Consider the following 18760-nt stretch of genomic DNA (forward strand, 5'->3'; position numbering starts at 1 on the left):
AGGTAGCTTTAGGGCACATTAATGGATTCTTTTGCTATTTCAGGCAGCAAGTTATGGCTGTGGCAAAAAAAAAAATCATGCTCTCAGAGACTCAGAAAATTTAACCAAATCCCAAGCTGCTTATCGAGAAACAACTGACTTCCTGGATGTGATGTTTCACACTATAAATGGCAGACAATGACAGAGCAGACCATAAAGATGACCCAAAGCCTGAAGGGAGAGCCAGAATTCCTCGACAGCTCTGCAGGACATCGTGGGAGTTCAGGCTTTACGCACATGAGGGAGTTTTCTTGTGCTCGCTTTAAGGTTTCTTTTATAGCCGTGTGTTATGGCGATATGTTACATTACAGGAAATTTTCTGGAGATTTTTCCCACCGCCTAGAAAATGAAATGAGTTTTCCACTGGCCCACAGAATTCAGCTGTGAAAATATGAAGACTCGGGGATGTGTAAAGGAAGACAGTTTAACGGTTTGGTATTATCGAGACCGACAGAGCTTCTCAATTATCACCAGACATTAAATTAATCTAAAGAGACCAATTTTCGCCAAATAATAAAGCCATTATCGTTCATGACTCAATCACAGTGGAAATTACCAAGTCTCTACATGTGCCCAGCAGCAAAAGAGAGAGAGAAAAAGAACCGACATGTGAGGAAACAAAAGGACAATAATGGAGCTCGAAACCAGTTTGTGGCTCCGGTGGGATCAGCGCTCACGTGCATCACTGGGGTTTTAGTGAGATATGGGCGCTCTGCCATACCTGAGTCTGATTGAGTGCTAATTAAATCTTGTTTCACCATCTGAGTGGAAGGCAAAACATAAGCACAAACGGCCAACAATCTATTTCTGTAAAGAAAATCATCGGAGCAGAGAATGTAGCCACCATGTTCCTGTACAGATCTCTCCTATTTTATCACAATGAGGGAAAGAAAAAAAAAGCAAACGCTTGTCCTTGTGTTTGTTTTTGTTCCTGTTGTCTGCAACATAAGGTGGATAAAAGTGATGTTTTGCGATCTGTCCTGAAAAGTGGCAGCTGGAAAGTGTGCGGTGACATGGCCGTTTGTCTTCGTCAGAGCGTGGAGGACGATCCTGCGTCAGCTCTCAACCCCACTCTCATTGATCAGTTTCCAGGAAACAATGTGTCTTCCCCAGATCCTGAATCGTCAAATCAATGTTCTGGGAAACACACTTATTCCTATTCTTGTGCAGGAGTTTGTTGAATATACTGTACACATGCTCGGGACTATATGTCTTGGAACAGTGGCTCCTTGAAGTGTGAGGTTGCCAAGCGTGCAAACACTTCACAGACAAGACATTAACGACACATAAATGGTATACAACGACGATGTAAAAATTTCTTTATGACTCAAGCTTTAGACGTGGTACAAGAATGTGTAAGTTTAAGTTCACCTGATGTTCTGATGTAAGTAAGCATTCATCCTTATCTAACTTTCAGCGAGCTTCTGACTGCAAAAAGCTAATCCTGGCCAAAACCAATAATGCAGAAAAATAGCTTCACACAGAATATTCATAAACCTGGTTGAAACACTTCCATAACCCATCAAAAGTCTATTTTTCCACTATACCACAAGCTTTTGGTTGTGGCAGTCTTCACTCACTTTCCTGCCAAGTCACCTAACATGTCTTCACATGATTCTTGCTAATTTGAGAATCATATTTCAGATGCGGCTTTCAAATTAATATTGCCTCTCATGCGCCCACATTTCAAAGCTTTATTTGAAACAGATCTCTCTCAGACAAAGTGGCGGCTCGAGAAGCCTGTATTGCACTCACAATTTATCCCGGGAGGCGATTAATGATGTTGAATAAAGTTTGTGGCCTGGTTATTGTGTATGTAGGAGCCAGTGTTGAGGTAACTTAGTTTAGAGGTAGTTTAAAGGATTTATGCAAGATTACTTGTTGCAGTGTAGTTATGTGAACAGTTAAAGTAGTTAACCGTCGGCCTTAAGCCTTTGAGTAAATATCATTATATGGAAAGGAATGGCTTTGTGGACCTTTGACGTAAGTTTGTTTCTAGTAAAACCCTTGGTACCTTTGGTAGATATAATGATATGATATGTACTGGAAAATATCTAGCAATTTTCCTCGGGGGACATGTCCGTTAGAAGATATGCTAGGAGGTTTTTTCACAACCTGGAAAATGAAGAGGCTTGGATATACAGTATGTGGCTGGAAATGTAACCTGGATGTACGGTAAGTGGAAATAAATGTGCAAATCCTTTACATGACTCTTCCTTGCCTTAGTGATTAAGGAAATGAAACAGTAACATACAAGTAAAATCCTTAGAAGCCTGCCTATAGCTTAGGGTGGTTTTGGAAGTATACGTTTGCCACTACAGTGTAGATGTGGAGTTTGGTGTGGTGAGTGCCAGTACTGTTTAGGTGTAATTTGTGACTGACTGTGTTTGGATGTGTATTTTTTGGTGTGGTGTTGAGATTGTGGGTGTGTGTACATGCTGTTTGGGTGAAGCTTTTGATTGGCGGTATGTCGATTCTGTTTGGATAGAGTTTGTGGTGTGGCTGGTGTGTGGATATGTGATGTTGTAGTGCGGTTATGTGTGGATATGTGGTGTTGTAGTGCGGTTATGTGTGGATATGTGGTGTTGTGGTTGTAGGTATGTGAGTATGTGGTGTTGTAGTGTGGTTGTGTGTGGGTATGTGGTGTTATGATGTGGTTATGAGTGGATATGTGGTGTTGTGGTTGTCGGTATGTGAGTATGTGTTGTTGTGTGTGGGTATGTGGTGTTGTGGTCGCAGGTGTGTGGATATGCTGTGGATGGAGTGTGCTGGTGTTGCTGGTGTGAGCATGGCTCTGATCAGCTGTTGGCAGGCGGATGAGCGGGCGGTGTATCCCTGCAGCGGCACCCTGGGTCGAAAGCCGGTTTGAAGTTTAATGATGCCAGCTGCCAGCTCCGCCAGGCGGCGAGCGCTAACGAGCTGGCACTGGCGGCGGACTGGGCCATGGCGGCAGCACCTGGAAATGTAGCACACGTTTTACGGAGGCGGGGCTCCACCGGGGCTGTGGAGCGGCCTGCTACAGACCCAGGACTGCACCAAGAGGCCCGCATCTCTTTGAAGAGTGCCCCAATTTCCATATTTCATTACACACTGCTGACTGACAAGGCCCAGCCAGATGTTCTATTTTCAGCTATTTAAATTTTGACCTGCTTTCCTACCGTGAATGCAAAAAGACAGATTTCATAAAAACACAGATGCTTCAGCTGATGTGATCCTGGATCTGGCATGTCTGCTTGTTTTTGATAACATCCTCATAAAGCATTGGAGAAATCACCACACACACCAAACCTTCCTCTTTACCTTTTCTTTATTTTAAAGGTCCGGCGTGTGACATTTAGGAGGCAGAAATTGTAGTAAGATATATAAATATGTATCCATGAGTGTGTTTGTATAAATGTATTATCACTTATATTTTGATTTCAAAGCCTTAGAATAAGCATCTTATACATTACTCTTCAGAGGCTGCCATCTTGTTTCACCACAGGAAACACTTAATATTACAGTACAGAAGCAACATGGCAATAATATGGTTACAAATCTGTATTAGGGAGGTAATATGATAGCAATAACAACTTAATATGGTTTCCAGCTTGATAATAATAAAGGTAATTATGTGATATAACAGTAAAACCACGTTATTTCCAATGAATTACAGCTTGGTACTGAGAATTACTACCATCAGTGTAACACCACATTTTTTCATTGTTATTATCAAGTTATTACTACTAATTAAAATAGTATTACCATGATTACCATATTGTTACTGTACTGTAATGTAGCCCCAAATGGACAAACCAGCCAGTCTGTGAATTACGTATTTTGAAGCAAACTGCCTTCTTTTTTTTGGTGTGTGAAGGCCACCGTAGTTCCCTGATGCACATGGAAAAGGAAAGGGGGGGCATGGAGGAGCCCTCACTTCATTACAATCTATTTGATGCCACAAATTCCTGCACGCTGGACCTCTAATTCTTATTTATCCTTTTTTATTACAGACATGTAGACGACAGTCTCTCCTCAGAGGTTCACCGTCTTGCTCAAGGACACTTAAACGAGTTACGCTTGTCTCGGGGATCAAACCTGGGGCCTTGTATTTACGAGACAGTCTCTAACCATCCAGCCATCCCAGCAGTGAATTGGCTCCCGTAGTGAGTGATGCATGCTTTCAAACAGGACATAAAGCATGTTCACACAGCCCGTCTGTCCCTGAGATATCAGGGATGATTAATTCCTGTGGTATTCCTGTTGAAATGGTTGTTAAATTGCAGCGTCCTTACTCAATCCCTCATGCAAAAATACATCGACAACACAGACCTTTTTGTGCATCCGCTGCAAATGGCACTTTGTCACCCTGAGTGACCAAACTCAAGGATCAATTAGGTTTTATTCATTCATTCATTCATTCATTGTCTATCACTTTATCCTCCACATGAGAGTTGCGGTGGGGGTCACACTATTGGACTATACTATTGCAGGTCCAACACACAGAGATAAACAATTTAGTCAATTTAGAGTGTCCAATTAACCTCTGCATGTTTTTGGACCGTGTGAGAGGAAGCTCCATGCAGGAAGGCTCTGGATCTTTTTTGTTGCTGCAAGGCATTTTTAGAATTTTAGAATAAAACTTTGATGATTAACTCATTGTGTGACTGACCTTGTGTGTGTATGTGTGTACATACAGTACCTCGCCACACCAGTAAAACAAGTAAAACTCGTAAAGAGCATGGGACGAGGGAGACAAAGGGAAAAAAGCAGAGGTGAAACGCAGCATAAACGAGTGGAACTCAAAAACGGCAGAACATGAGAGGCTCCATCTCAGCAAGAAACAGCGGCAGAAAGGCTTTTGCACATTATACACAACACGTCTCACAGCAGGGGACGGAAAGCAGTGTTCCTACAGTAACGTGTGCGTGCCTGTGCGTGTGAAAATAGAGAGGTAATTGTGAAGTAAGTAAGGCATTAGATACACAGACCTGACACAGATAAAAGTGAATGTATGTGTTCATGTGCATCCACTGCAGGCATGCTGGGGGTTTTTTCTATTCCATGCTTTATTTACGACTATTTATCATCTGCATGTCTGCATGTTACGCAATAACAACAGGAGTAATTGAGATAAGGAAGCATAATCTCTATGTGTTAACTGATAAGCAGAGTCCACATAACAGCATATAGTTTGGTTTGGTGTACATCTAGGAGTGTAAACATGAAGATTAATGCATTTTGGTTGTTTTTATTTCTCCTGTATGGTAGCATGCACTACTACAAGTGCAGCTTCAAAAGTTAGAATATTGTACATTGGTATATATGAGAATATTTCATTTAATTTTACAAAAGATCTATATTTAACTTTATATCTGATGTTCCACCATCAAGAGGCACTGATCATGGCTGCACAGGAGATGGCCCTACAGTAAGTACTAGATCAGTAGAGGCTGTGGTCTCTATGTGATCTCACCAGACAGGAGCCCGGGTGTAAGCTGTGTAAAGATGCCCCTGAGACAGTGCAGCACATCACAGCAGGGTATAAGACGCAGGCTGGGAAGGCATACATGAAACCCAACAAACAAGTGGACTGGAGGTCCCAGGATCAAGATGAAAGACGCCTACAAAGGTGGTTGAGAACAACAGGGTTAAGATCCTACGGGACTTCCAGATCCAGACAGACAAACTGGTGGTAGCTGATCAACCAGACCGCAGAAGAGGGCAGTCAGCAGTCATGATAGATGTGGCAAACCCAAGCGACAGCAACATCAAGAGGAAGGAACATGAGAAGCTTGAGAAATACCAAGGGCTGAGGGAGAGAGAGAGGTGAGCTACAAAAGATGTGGGAAGTTAAGGCAGCTGTGGTCCCAGTGGTGATAGAAGCACTGGGAGTTGTAAAGCCCATACTGGGAGAGTGGCTACAACAGATTCCAGGAATCCTCAAGTGGGCGACTGGGAATACATATATATATATATATATATACATATATATATATATATATATATATATATACATATATATATATATATATGTGTGTCCTTGCAGACCACAGACACACACAGTTCATGCACCTATCCTTTTAAAGCCTTGCATTGGCTTCCATTCATTTGGACAGTCAAAGTGTTATCCACAATCTTAAACTTAACCTAAATCTTAAGCAGTCAGTGCATAACCCTAACCACAATTGGCAATTTACTTAGCTCTTTAACTTAACCAGTTCCTCAAGATTCTGCCTCAGTAGGACCAAGTGTTGGAGCCCATGAGGACCACTCGTCCCGACAAGCTCAGTGTTTATAACAAACAAGGTCCTAAAGAGGTAACAAATGCACACACTACAAATACTACATTTTTTATAAAATGTTCTTTGTTCTATAGTTCTTGGCACATGGTATTCAATTCTACTTCGGTTTCGCTTCTTGATTTTCTAAACCTAACGAAGATGCTTTGTTAGTATGTTGTCTCTGCACACACACACATACAAAACACACGGCTCCTGAACCATCCAACCTTTTGCTTGACCTTTGGAAGGAAATCTGAGGCAGCAGCAATGGCCTTGTGCCTCGATCCCCATTATTTCCCCTCATAATTGTTTCACTTTTTTCCTTTGCAGTTTGGCAGGAAATTAATGAATTCAACAGAGGGTTGAGGGGTCACGGGGAGGAGGAGGCCAAAGATGCCGGTCAGATCGGCTCTACAGTTGTGCTCAGCCAGTGTCCACTGAGAATTCACTAGAACAAAGCCATTTGAACTCAGAACCCTGCTGACCCTCAGTGCTGACTATTATCTGTCTTGATTACAAAAACCAGTCAACCAATAATAATAGAGCAGACAGCGGTGACATAGCTTTAACGTCAAACAACAAGAATTATTGTATTATACAAGCACAAAGAACCTCTGGTTTTCTCTGCACTGTGTCATAACAGACATCAACATCTCCTAAAGCCGAATGTAAAACCAACTCTTGAACTCTTAAACCATGCTTCTATGCTTAAACTATGCTTCATCTTATAATTTGCATTTAAAAACATTTAACTATGCATGTAGATTACTGGCTACTGGTGGCATTACTTTCACAACAAATTATTGGGTATATATTTAGAGTGAATTACTGTGTCCTAGATATTTAATTTTCATAGGTTACTGTATAATTTCATAGAAAATTGCAGTAAATCAACAGCTGCTATGCAATATATTACAATGGTTTAGTATTTTCTTGTATATTGTATTATCCTGCAACTTCACAACAGTAATGCCATACAGAATATCACTGTGACTTTGCAGTGGTATCATACATAAATAGTAAAAATCACACTTTAAATTAGAGGAGATTCCTGTGACTTCTGCCTCATCGCCACAAAAGCAGTTCAAACCTGTGAAATAACGACCTATTTAATTGTGAAAGCTGCAGTTAAATCCTATGAAATCATGGAAATGAGAATGAGAGTGTTGCTATTAAATTACTGGGCTGTACAGATGACAACAGGGTCTGTGTGCACCACTTATTGCACACAGACCCTGTTGTCATCTGTACAACAGGGGAAATATGTAGATTTCCCTGAAATATTTTAAAGGCAATTCCGATTCCCAGAGGATGAATCTCATTGTAAGCAAGCTATGGCTGTGAAGGGCCACTTAATTCGTCGAAGTTTAGGTCACTGCTTCGGATGCAGGTGTCTGTGTGTAATTTAACCATTTGTTCATATGCAAGTTTGATAGAATTCACTGTCTGCACAAAGAGAGCAGTATAATATTTACTGATTGCTGCATGAAATTTTACCCTTGAGACCAAGTCATTGTTTTCCCTTAACCAGTCACTTGCCAGTGTTTGCTGCCCAGCCACAGTGCATGCCACTTGATTTTATTTAGATACCATTACCTGTAAATCACAGGTTGCTTGCAGAAATAAAAGGCATTTATTGCCATTTCCATTTTCAAAAGCGTATTTGAAAGTATATATTTTACAGACATGTGTGGGAGGCTGAGTGCTCAGGGTGAACAAGATGAACACGCCAAGACAATAGGAATGTTCCAAAAATGAAGCACTGTTACAAGCTGTGCCAGAAGTTAATTTTCTTTTGCACAGGTGAAAATGAAAGAGAGAAATACATTACGGCAGCAGTGGAGAGGCTGAAGATTTAGACGTGGGCTTCTATTCAAATATGAAGGTCTCCTTGACATTTTCTGTACTGCGCTGGCTGCTCATCCTTGTCACATTTCTCCAAACTGCAGATGGAAAAGCACGACCTGTTGACATTTACAAACTCATCTGGCTGAGAGTGATGGCATTCTACAAGGAGGAATGCTGCCAAATGCCCCACCACAGACATGTTTCCAGTGCTGCGTGCTACACGTGAACACGTTATTGATTTTAACTAAAAGCGGTCAACCATTGTATGGAAAGGTTTCATCTCACACGTCACTTTAAATAGTTCACGACTGTAACATTATCTTAAATGCTGGAAAAATGATGCAGAAGCAACAACGGGCAGCAAGTACACCTAAAAAAACTGGACTTAATACTGGTGAGGTTTTACCACCATATGCTGCAGTCCCAGCACCGCAAACAGAGGGAGCTCACTGTTGAAATGTGACCATGTTAAAGTCTGACCCTCATACAGATAAGGTTTTGGACAGCAGCCAAGAATAGTGACACGTTCACCGGCAGCTAGGTTAAGGCAGGACTGAGGAGACGTGAGGTGAGAGTGAAACCGAAATAGCAACAGCATAGTAGGAAACGACAGTAAATGTGATTATGCAACTTAGAATGAGTGCACTGAAAATGAATTACTCATAAATAAAACAACAAATTACAGATCATCCTCTCTGTACGTTGGAGCTTTATTTAGAGCCACTGAAAACTACAAAACAAAAGGGATGCAATGAGAAACTTAATCTGAGTGTTTAAAAATCTTGTGCGGGTTTAGCCTCTGCGTTCCTCAGAATCCAAAAATGTGCTGGATCATCTCATCTTTGTGCTTTTTGTACAGTTGCTGCAATCTTTAGAACTCAGGACGATCCTTGTTGAGCTTGCTGTAGTCAATGGAGACGGAATAAAACTGAGAATAATAAAAAACAAAAACAATGGTTCAAGATCCAACATATCACAGCACACCCACACTACCAAGTCATTTGATTTCAAAAATGTGCAATCAAGTAAAAACAGGTCTGAATAGTTAACCCAATTCCACTATTTGATTAATCCAACTGAAGGGAATAATCCACGACACAGCAAAGAGTCGAGCAATTCACTTGATTCAATCAATGAACCCTGAATGTAGCCACCAGTATGCCAATAAAAACTTGACTACAGAAAACAGTGCTATCAAAGAAGAAACATGATTTATAATATCATTTTGCTGAGAGGCAAACCTTGTACTGATCATTTGGGCCAAGTTTGTTCCAGGGCTCTGGGTTGTTCTTGCGATCCCAGCTGCAGACAAAATAGTTGCAGATTAAAGTTGCTGCTGAAAACAGATTCATAGACAGAACAACAAAAGTAGGGTTGCAATTATTTGCAACTGGGTAAATGGATTTAGTTCTAAAAACAAGTCCCCTGATTTCAGTGTGAATATTTTCTAGTTCCCTTGCTCATCTTTCACCTTAAGAAGCCAGATTCCCATACAAAAAACTGTGGTGTGGTAAAATCAATAATTAAATAAAAAATTACCATAACTTGCTGCCATAAACTGAACATCAGCATATCTACACTAATTCTCATTTCCAAATGTCATCACTCAATATTTATCAGTAAAAAAAAAACACCCAAAAAAAAAACCAGACATTTAAACACATAAATAAAATAAGAATCATGAAGTGACTGGCATTATTACCTGACATCAGGGTTTTTCAGAGCCAAACGAGCAAGGTAGCCCATGGACATGGCTACACCTCCACCGATGAAAATAAAGAGTGGGATGAGCTGAAAGCATCGCAGAAATAAAAATTAGACAGAGAAACCACATTAGAGTCACTTAGATCACCTTTCTTCACCATTCCGGTGCACACTTTTAACTTCAACGGGTCGTCATGACCATGTCTTCATTCTAAAAATGTAAAGATTTGCAGTCACATGATTCATTGATTAGATATTTGCATTGACATGCAGTCACACCGAAAGCAAAAACCATGGATATGTAATGGAAATAATACAAATTCTGGTCCACATTGTTCACACTTCAGCTGATGTGTTTTTCCTTGGCCAGCTGGGCTTGTTTAAAACCAAAAAAATAGCATGAGACTTCTATGACACCATACAGTTTTACGTTAAAGCCGCTCGCCATTGGCATATAACATTTAATCAGTAGACTCAGAATATTCATGACTACCAATATCTGCAACATCATTCGTACTAATCACATTATGACAAGTCATAACTCAAGTTCAAGATACCTTTAATTATCCTTAACTGACAATATTTACATTGTCCTTTATAGATACCTTGAATCAAGTTTCAGATAGATCGAATGAAGTAGTAGATAATTCAAACTTGAATTTTGACATTGTAGATATATACTGTAATACTGAAATTAGAGAATTGTAGAAATCTATAAGGACAAGACCTCATGCACACATATATATGACAAGCCTTTTTGACGTTTAATCGCTATATTTACCGTTACAGATATCTGTGATTTTGAATTGTAGTTGTAGATATGTGACGTCAACAATTTCAGATGCAATTCAATTTGAGCGCGTCAAAATGACACTAACGTCATTCTGACTAGTAAAACCTGATTTGCGGTCAAGAAACGAGTTTTGACTAGTAAGAATGACGTCAAGTACACCTACAAATATAATTCACACTAGTTTACAACTAGTCAAACTCACAGCTATTGTAATTACCCATAGTCAAACTTGGAGTAACAAGTTAAAAAGGTTTGCCATAAACGTAATTACTAGCTAGCAGCGGCCATTATAGGATCAGCAGACCTTATTCAGTAAAACCCTCGTCAGTCTTGAGCGAGTGAGTGAAGACGTGAGCTGATTTGACTACAAACTATAAACTTGTCAACACATGCAATATTGAAGAAGCGTGCATATACTCCAACATATCACATTTTCAAATAAACAACTTTTTTTATACATATAGACATGATTTCTAGTTTGCTAGAAATCATGTCTGCTCAGAAAACTAGCTTGTTGCGCCAACTAGTTTAGCTTAGCCAAGTTAGCCGCAACCAGCTAAAGTGCGCTAACCACACAAACATTCACAGATGGCTTAAATTGAAAACAAGCCCTCAAAGTACCTCTTTACTGGGTATAACTGGTATATACTTACAGCTGGGTGATTGATCAGTTGTTTCCTGACGGTGGCGAGCATTTTCAGACGTTCGTGGTCAATTTGGAGCCCTTTGTACAGAAATAAACAGATTACCAACAGCCGTGCCAAAATTGTGCGCAACTTAATCTGGTGGAAGAAAGACCAAGAACGCGTAAGTAGGGTGCTTAACACATTGCCTGATTGACAGCGTTAGAATATACTAACATATCTTGCTATGTGTACTATTTTAAGCTTTTATGTAGCACTGCGTTTGGTTAAATAAATGGCTAATTTCTATAGTTTCATCATTTTGTGACTGTTTCGCCTTAGGTTGTATTTTCACATAGCATTTAATTCTGGCAAAAATGTGGTTCAAATTACAGCATAGTGTCCTGGTTTCAACCAAAACAACAATCACCAGTATCATATTTCCCACTTTATCTACCAATAACTTCTATAAATAGAATAAATTTTATCGATAAAAAAAAATACTTTGACAAATTCACGAGATCTGCTCTAACAGATGAGATCAGTCTTATGATATATAACATTACAAGTTATACAAAAAATATCCAAACTGAGAACCAAACTCATAAAAAACCCAGTTCAACCCAAAACAAAAACAAATCCACTTCAAAATAATGAATGATCGAATTTATAAGATTAAGATTTGGCTTTGTCTCATACTCAGTTGTCCTGGTAACCACAAATACCGGGTTGTTACTACTATAAATTATATGATTTGTTGATGAGTTGAAAATGATTGATTTGCATTTGTTTCCAAATACATTACAGTAAATGTTTAATGACTAACTTAAGACACACGATGGCGATAAGGGGAACAGTTTACTGCTGCCTTGTATCTGTAAGATAACGAACTGTATCTGTATCTTTCTATGGCAGCAGGTGGCGCTGTTTCCAGTGTCTACAAAAAGGAAACATACAGTAATTAAATCAGGTTGAATTCTCAGCTTTAAATATCCATTTTCATATTATTTCTCCTTGTCTTGATGTTGTTTTCCCAAAGTTCCTCTCAGAAAGGAGGTATCGAGATCCTGTCATATAAAGGTCTTTCTCTTTGTCTGTAATAGATTATTCCTGTTACTTCTGACCATATCTTTTTAATAGCAAAATTAGATTAAATACTTTTATTTTAGGCAGCCAATGCCATGAAAACCAGAAATTTCACCAATGTACAACATGTAATGTCAGGTGCTTAACATACTGAAAGTTGATTGTGTAGCAGCATTGTAACCACTATCTAAAGTGTACAATAGTTTCCTCCACACTGCAGTGGAGCTAAAGCATAATTTTAAAGTACCTCAGAATTGTATATTTATTGTAGGGATGAGCATTTATAATAAAAATTGAACTTTCCGTCAATTATTCTAACTTCAGTGCATCAGAGCAAGTGAAAGTATTGCAGATGCATTCAAACACGCAGTTTCACATTCAAGCAAATGTCATTAATTCTGTGTGTGTTGAGCTTCAAGATGTATTCAAGAAATCTCTTAAACTTAATCGGTAAATCCATTAAACTAAATGCTTCTACTGCTGCCCCTTTGTGAGAATAGATTCACCACAAATTAGGGAGTCATTGAGTAGAAAGTTTTTATAAAAGTAATATTTGATAAAAAAAAAAACAAAAAAAAAACATGTTTTGTTTCTTTTTAATATATTACTAATAGTCACAGTAACAGATCGACTTTTTAATAATTAAGCGAATAACTGAATACCCGTGCCCATCCCTAATTAATTGTACCGTACATCTACATGCATTATTTTACCACAAGCCCTCCAAGACAAAAAGTTTGAGACACAAGATTTTTATGCTCAAGAATAGTCAACAAACAGCATTTTATAAAAACAAATCAAGTCTGGGACATAAAAACAAAATGACAATGAAATATCACAACTTCCCTTTTATGGCAACTGAACAGTGAGACTGGAGGTAACAACACATGGCTGTTTTTCAGGCCTTGTTTGGTGGTAACTTCATTGGTTAAATGCATGTATACTTTTCTTAAGCTTTGTTTGGTTCAACTTCCGTCGTGGAGGTGAGATGGTTTTCAAAACAATGAGGATTCGTCTAAACATAGGCATTTTACAGCTGCGGATTTGTCTAAACATAGGCATTTTACAGCTGCAACTTTCAGTCCACATTCCTCCATAAACCGGTGGTCAAAAAATGTGCGCATCAGATCTCATTTAGAGCTTGTTCCCTAGAAAAAAATTCTTTACAGTATATATATCAACAGTACATGACAGACGATGGAGTTGAAAACTATGACGACTCTCTTTCTTTTACTTTTTTTTTTAAATACAGTTAACATTAAAAATCTGACTGTACTCAAACAAAACAGGATATTTTGAGAAAATAAGATACTGTCTGTTAAGTGTTTGCATTTGCTCTGCAATCTTTCTTTGTGCTCCAGATGGTTTAGTGTGTCGTCTTCTTGGGGGTCTTGCCAAATTTAGCATCCAGTCCAAGACCTAAAGTGAGAAAACCAAAGATTGATTAAAAAGCAAAGGAAGTTTCATCTTACTGCCTGGTGTTCACAAGAGGATCTTTCAATGTAACTTAAAATAAAATAAAATATGGCTATGGCTATGGCTCTTTTAAATGTATTTGATAACGATATCATCCTTCACCAATTTTACGGTGATGAATGGCATTAACGACAAAAATGTGGAATACAAGAGTAATTCACCAACATTGATTCATTTCTTACCAAGAAAAACTAGAATGGTGCCAAACCACTGCATTGTAGTCATGACATTGCCAAACAGAAGAACAGAGCCAAGGATTGTGAAGAACTTCCTTGTTGTGGTGACAATGGAGCAGGTCAGAGGCCCGAAGTACACCACCGTCATGAAAATGAAGGTCTAGAAAAGGATTGAAGAAACACTCAAAGATTGTAACTTGACGACACAATGCTCATCTTCTTTGTATCAAATTTATGACATTTATGAAAGCACTGTTTTTTTTCTTTTACAATGCTACACAATTATACACTTTCTTTTTCTAATACCACTACAGCATGTCTATGATTTGAAAAGTGAGAAGGTTTAAGAGACGCAAATGGCTTAGAAGCTGTTTATTGATGCTTGATGCATCAAGGAGAAAAGAGATGAGCAACACAGGTTAATGCTGTGGATTGCATTTCAATTCCAATGGCTGTCCCTTGGGTATTTAAGCCTAAAAGTCCTTACATGGCACACAGACTTTCAATATGGATTGTTATTATCTCTGCTGCACTAGAGACATAGAAAAGGCTATCTATCTTATCAGTTAGGTCAAAGCTATCCTAGAAACAGATGGTGGGTGTGACCTGTGTACAGAAGCATTGCCTACGGCTACATCGATACCTAAAAAGAAGCCTAATCATAGTAAAAAAAATCCATCTACCCACCTGCCCTAAAGCACTGGTCAGTCCAAAGAGAAGAATGTTGTACAAGATGCTGGGGTGGCGTTCAGTAAAATTCAGGAACTCCCACACCTCCCCTGTCCACAACACAGCTGAGGGCAGAGCAGGAAGAAGCAGTAGAAGGAAAAGAAAACGAACATTAATTCAATTTCAAAAAGTGAACTCAGTAATTGACATTATTGTCACTCTTTTGTGTGCTTTGCCTTGGAAATGATTAGATTGCAGTGTTTATAGTGTGAGCACATGGCACCACCAAGTGGATGAACACAGTGACAACAGTCAGATTTTCATTTAACATATATAAAAGTGACACACTGACTGCATTGTGTGAAATATTGAGCCATTTAAACACTTAATATTATTTAATAGTATTGAGAAAAAACAAACTGAATGTGACACAAAAAACAGTCCTTCAGTTTTCTTACAGCCTATTAGAACTTAACCTCAAAGTGCCCCTCATTGTTTTTCTTTATAGGACTATTTCATGTACCTTAAACTCCAGTGTGGACTAAGCCAAACTGCCCGAAACTGTATTTAAGTTGACATTGTAACCATTCGTAACCAGTATTGAATCATAACCATCACATCATTATGGTTTTCCTCTCCAGCTATGCCGGTCAATTTGCCTGATGTGGTTCCAATTGGAATAATACACTCCATGGTTGTAGCACTCACACATATTATATCAGATAAAACTCACCTAGTCCCAGCACCAAAGTGGACCACATGTTGATGTTTAGCATCATGTGGTTGGCACTTGCCTGGAAGCGAGACCTAATGTGGTCCTGGGTCACACCAGTCAAACCATCCAATGTCAAAGACAGCAGCTACAACACCAGAAAACAACTACATCATGAGACCAATGTCATGGAAATGCAACAGTATCCATGGTTACATGAGCAACTGTTAACTCACCAGCAGAATCTCCCCAAATCCAAATGCATGGTCGTCTGCCACATCTGAACTCTTGTTGGGTTTGTAGAGGAACATCGCCACACCACCCACAATCAGCAGCACACACAGATACTTGGCTAGTGGGTACTTCTTCCTCAGTATTGTAACTCCAAGCAACATCACTAGAACAATTCAAACAGAAGATGGCTTTTTGTAAGAATAAACAAATATAAATATAAGAACCAGATATAAACATAAAATAACTGTATCTATATAGGTGCAAGTTGCAAGGAGAAATATATGGAGACACTATGAAAGCAGCTGTGAATTTAACAATATGTCACTTCCAGCCATGCATACAGTGTAACATATCTGTAGAATGAGCTAATCTCACCCTAGATACAATATCAGGCTTTTTTCCCTGAGAGTGGAGTATATGAATGGTGAAAAAGTATACATATATGAGAGTGTGTGAAAAGCACCGATACGCTTTGGGCAGGGAGACATAACCTTAATGCACAAACACAACATATTTTAACAACTCTGCTATGAACTCCACACATTGGACAATAATTTGTTACTTTATCTGTCATCCAAGGTCTGTTCTGGGTGATATCAGAATATCGTGTTTGACAAGTGCTATATACACACGTCACCTTAGCGTTGCACATTATGTGCTGTTCAGATTACACTGTTGATTCATAGCATCCCCAATATTGACAAGCCTGAAGATTTTTCCGCTTAGTGTTATCCAAGTAAATGAAGATATGCATACAAACGGGTCATGTAAACAGGCATGGCAGTTTGTACATAGATGTAAATGTGCAATGGTGATATTATCATATCTACCTGGTATGGGCTTGCAGGATTTTCCCAGTACCTATTGCAAGAAAAAGATGAGTTTCACAATGGAAGGAATGAGAAATACAACCCAATAAAAAAATATTTTCAGCAGACTCACCTGTGTGGGATAATTAACATATTGAAGGGCAGAGTTACTAGACACCATGGCTCCAAGGTAAGAGAGGGAACACAATCCATAGAGCCAGCTCGTGGTGTGATCCGGTTTGGAGCTCTCAAAGAGCTGGATCACTGATTAAAAAAAAAGAAAAGAAAGATTTCATATTTCAGTGTTGTATTATATTTTCTTATATTAAAAAGTTGTGTTTTTCATTTGTCATGTCTTTGGACTACAAGGCATACTCACTGATCTTAGCAAACAGAGCATTGATAATGCACTGGATGAACACCAATGTCCGGGCAAATATAAATGTCTCCTTTTTGTCTCCGTGACCATATTCACCACGGGTACTAAAAAAGTCAGAAAAAAACAACATGGCTTTGAATGCAACAGGTCACAGACAATGATTGTTTTATGTACACTTCCCTGCTTGTGGAAGGATCATGGAAGAAAATGTTTAAGAGCGGAGTGCTTTCATCAGTCTCCAAGACTTTACTGTCTTTCTACAACAGGAATGGTTACAATGCACTGTACAAAAAGACAGGTTGTGGTGGTCAGTCGTGTTTAGTTGGTTGTGTCAGTTTTCCACTATCCAGAGTCTTCTTTGTTACAGAAAACCAGGACAACGATGGTGTTATATAACAAATATGCAAAAGAAGTACTGTACACCATGATCAAGTAAACATTTTAAAACCTCATGATTCCAAATCGTTCCTCAGTATTTCTTTTTGACAGATGGCATTTTTTTCTTTTTCTTTGTTTGTACGGAAGCTCAAATCATAATGTTGGTTTGTTAACTGATCCCATTGCACTCAGCTGCCACTTTGTTTAGTACACCTGTTCAACTTTTTATTAAAATAAATATCCAATCAGCCATTTACAGGGCAGTAACATGAATGAATGAATGAATTTAGGCATGTAGACATGGTGAAGATTACCTGACTGAAGGGTGGAGAATAGTGATTCAAGTGTCTTTGAATGAAGAAAGACTATTGTATTTGAGAAACTGCTGGTCTACTGGGATTTTCACGTGGCTGAAAATGCCGTGTTGATGCCAGAGGAGAATGGGCAGATTTAATCAAAATGAGAGTTAACAGTAACAAAAATAACCACTCATTACAACCAAAATATGCAGAGGACAATCTCTAAAGGCACACCACCTCAAAACATTGACGCAGGTGGACTACAGCTGAAGACCTCACCAGGTGCCACTCCTGTACCTTTAGATGTGCTTTGTACCTAATAAAAATGGCTGGTGAGTGGATAGTGTATGTTTGCCATTGAAAAAAATCACTATTCCATTAATGACAGATGATTGATAGAGATGAAGAACAGAATATACATAAAACGTTTAGTCCAAACACACAAGCACATTCTGTACACCTGTATGAGGGAAAGCAGCTCATTCTCCAATGTAAACACACACTGTGTAAGGGACATTAAACTAACAGAGCGACATTTATATTCTTTATAGTTACTTACATTGTTTCTTGTAATATTCCGTAATAAAAGTAACACACAAAGACTCCGAGGAAGCAAACGATGAACCGTATCCGCATATTGTCCCATAGTGAGGCGGGTTTTCCTGCTCCCTTTCCCGCAACCATGCTGTCCTCCACAAGCCCGGGTATGGACACCGATACCACTCCGCTCCCCGCTCCCCTCACACCGACGTCCCGCTCCACTATAGCCGATGTCACGAACAAATGTTGCTCTTGTTTCCTCCCAGCTGCTGATATTTAAGAAGCTGGAGATTTCTTACCGAGAACAATCCCAAACCGTCCTGTCATCAGCGAGTATGTGTCAAAATATTGCGAAGAGTAGCTTGAATTTCCGGGAGTCAAGTCATTTTAATGTTTATTTAGTGTCACCCTGCCTCCAACAGCCAAACTATTTGCTCCGGAACAACTGTAATGTCAACATACTCCTATTACCAACAGCGTATGTGGACTATCCGTCGAGTTATGGAGTTCTGTTTGCGTCTTCTTCCAAAAAACAAACTTGTAATTAGAGTAATAAATACATTGCGTCAGCGAAACTGGTTTTGGACAAAGGACCCTAGGGTGTCTGTAGCAATGCCTAAATATTAGAGTTAGAATTTTTACTTGAATTTAAAAAATAAACACTAATGCGTGATAAGAGGTTTGTTAAATTCGCGTAAGTCGCTGGCGCTGCAGTTAGTTTTTACACAAAAA

General features: G+C 39.1%; 3 protein-coding genes across 4 annotated transcripts in view; all 3 read right to left on the bottom strand.

The window, feature by feature from the left end:
• The window catches only part of gjc1 (gap junction protein gamma 1), a 797916-nt gene that overhangs the window by 540657 nt on the left and 238499 nt on the right, over window positions 1-18760 (bottom strand). The gene's annotated exons all lie outside the window — the stretch shown is intronic.
• On the bottom strand, window positions 8842-11446 carry LOC122785002 (cytochrome c oxidase subunit NDUFA4-like). Its single transcript, XM_044050500.1, has 4 exons — window positions 11301-11446; window positions 9853-9941; window positions 9392-9452; window positions 8842-9078 (listed from the first exon to the last, which is right to left on the bottom strand). The coding sequence occupies exons 1-4, from the start codon at window positions 11340-11342 to the stop codon at window positions 9022-9024; spliced, it is 249 nt and encodes an 82-aa protein (XP_043906435.1). The 5' UTR covers window positions 11343-11446; the 3' UTR covers window positions 8842-9021.
• Window positions 12939-18602, bottom strand: slc35b1 (solute carrier family 35 member B1). The gene is made up of 9 exons (XM_044050488.1): window positions 18048-18602; window positions 16812-16915; window positions 16566-16696; window positions 16454-16484; window positions 15626-15786; window positions 15411-15537; window positions 14696-14802; window positions 14015-14168; window positions 12939-13775 (listed from the first exon to the last, which is right to left on the bottom strand). Exons 1-9 carry the CDS (start codon window positions 18170-18172, stop codon window positions 13723-13725), a joined length of 993 nt encoding a protein of 330 aa, XP_043906423.1. The 5' UTR covers window positions 18173-18602; the 3' UTR covers window positions 12939-13722.

The sequence above is a fragment of the Solea senegalensis genome, linkage group LG19 (genome assembly GCF_019176455.1).
Source record: "Solea senegalensis isolate Sse05_10M linkage group LG19, IFAPA_SoseM_1, whole genome shotgun sequence".
In the NCBI taxonomy this organism is placed as follows: Eukaryota; Metazoa; Chordata; class Actinopteri; order Pleuronectiformes; family Soleidae; genus Solea; species Solea senegalensis.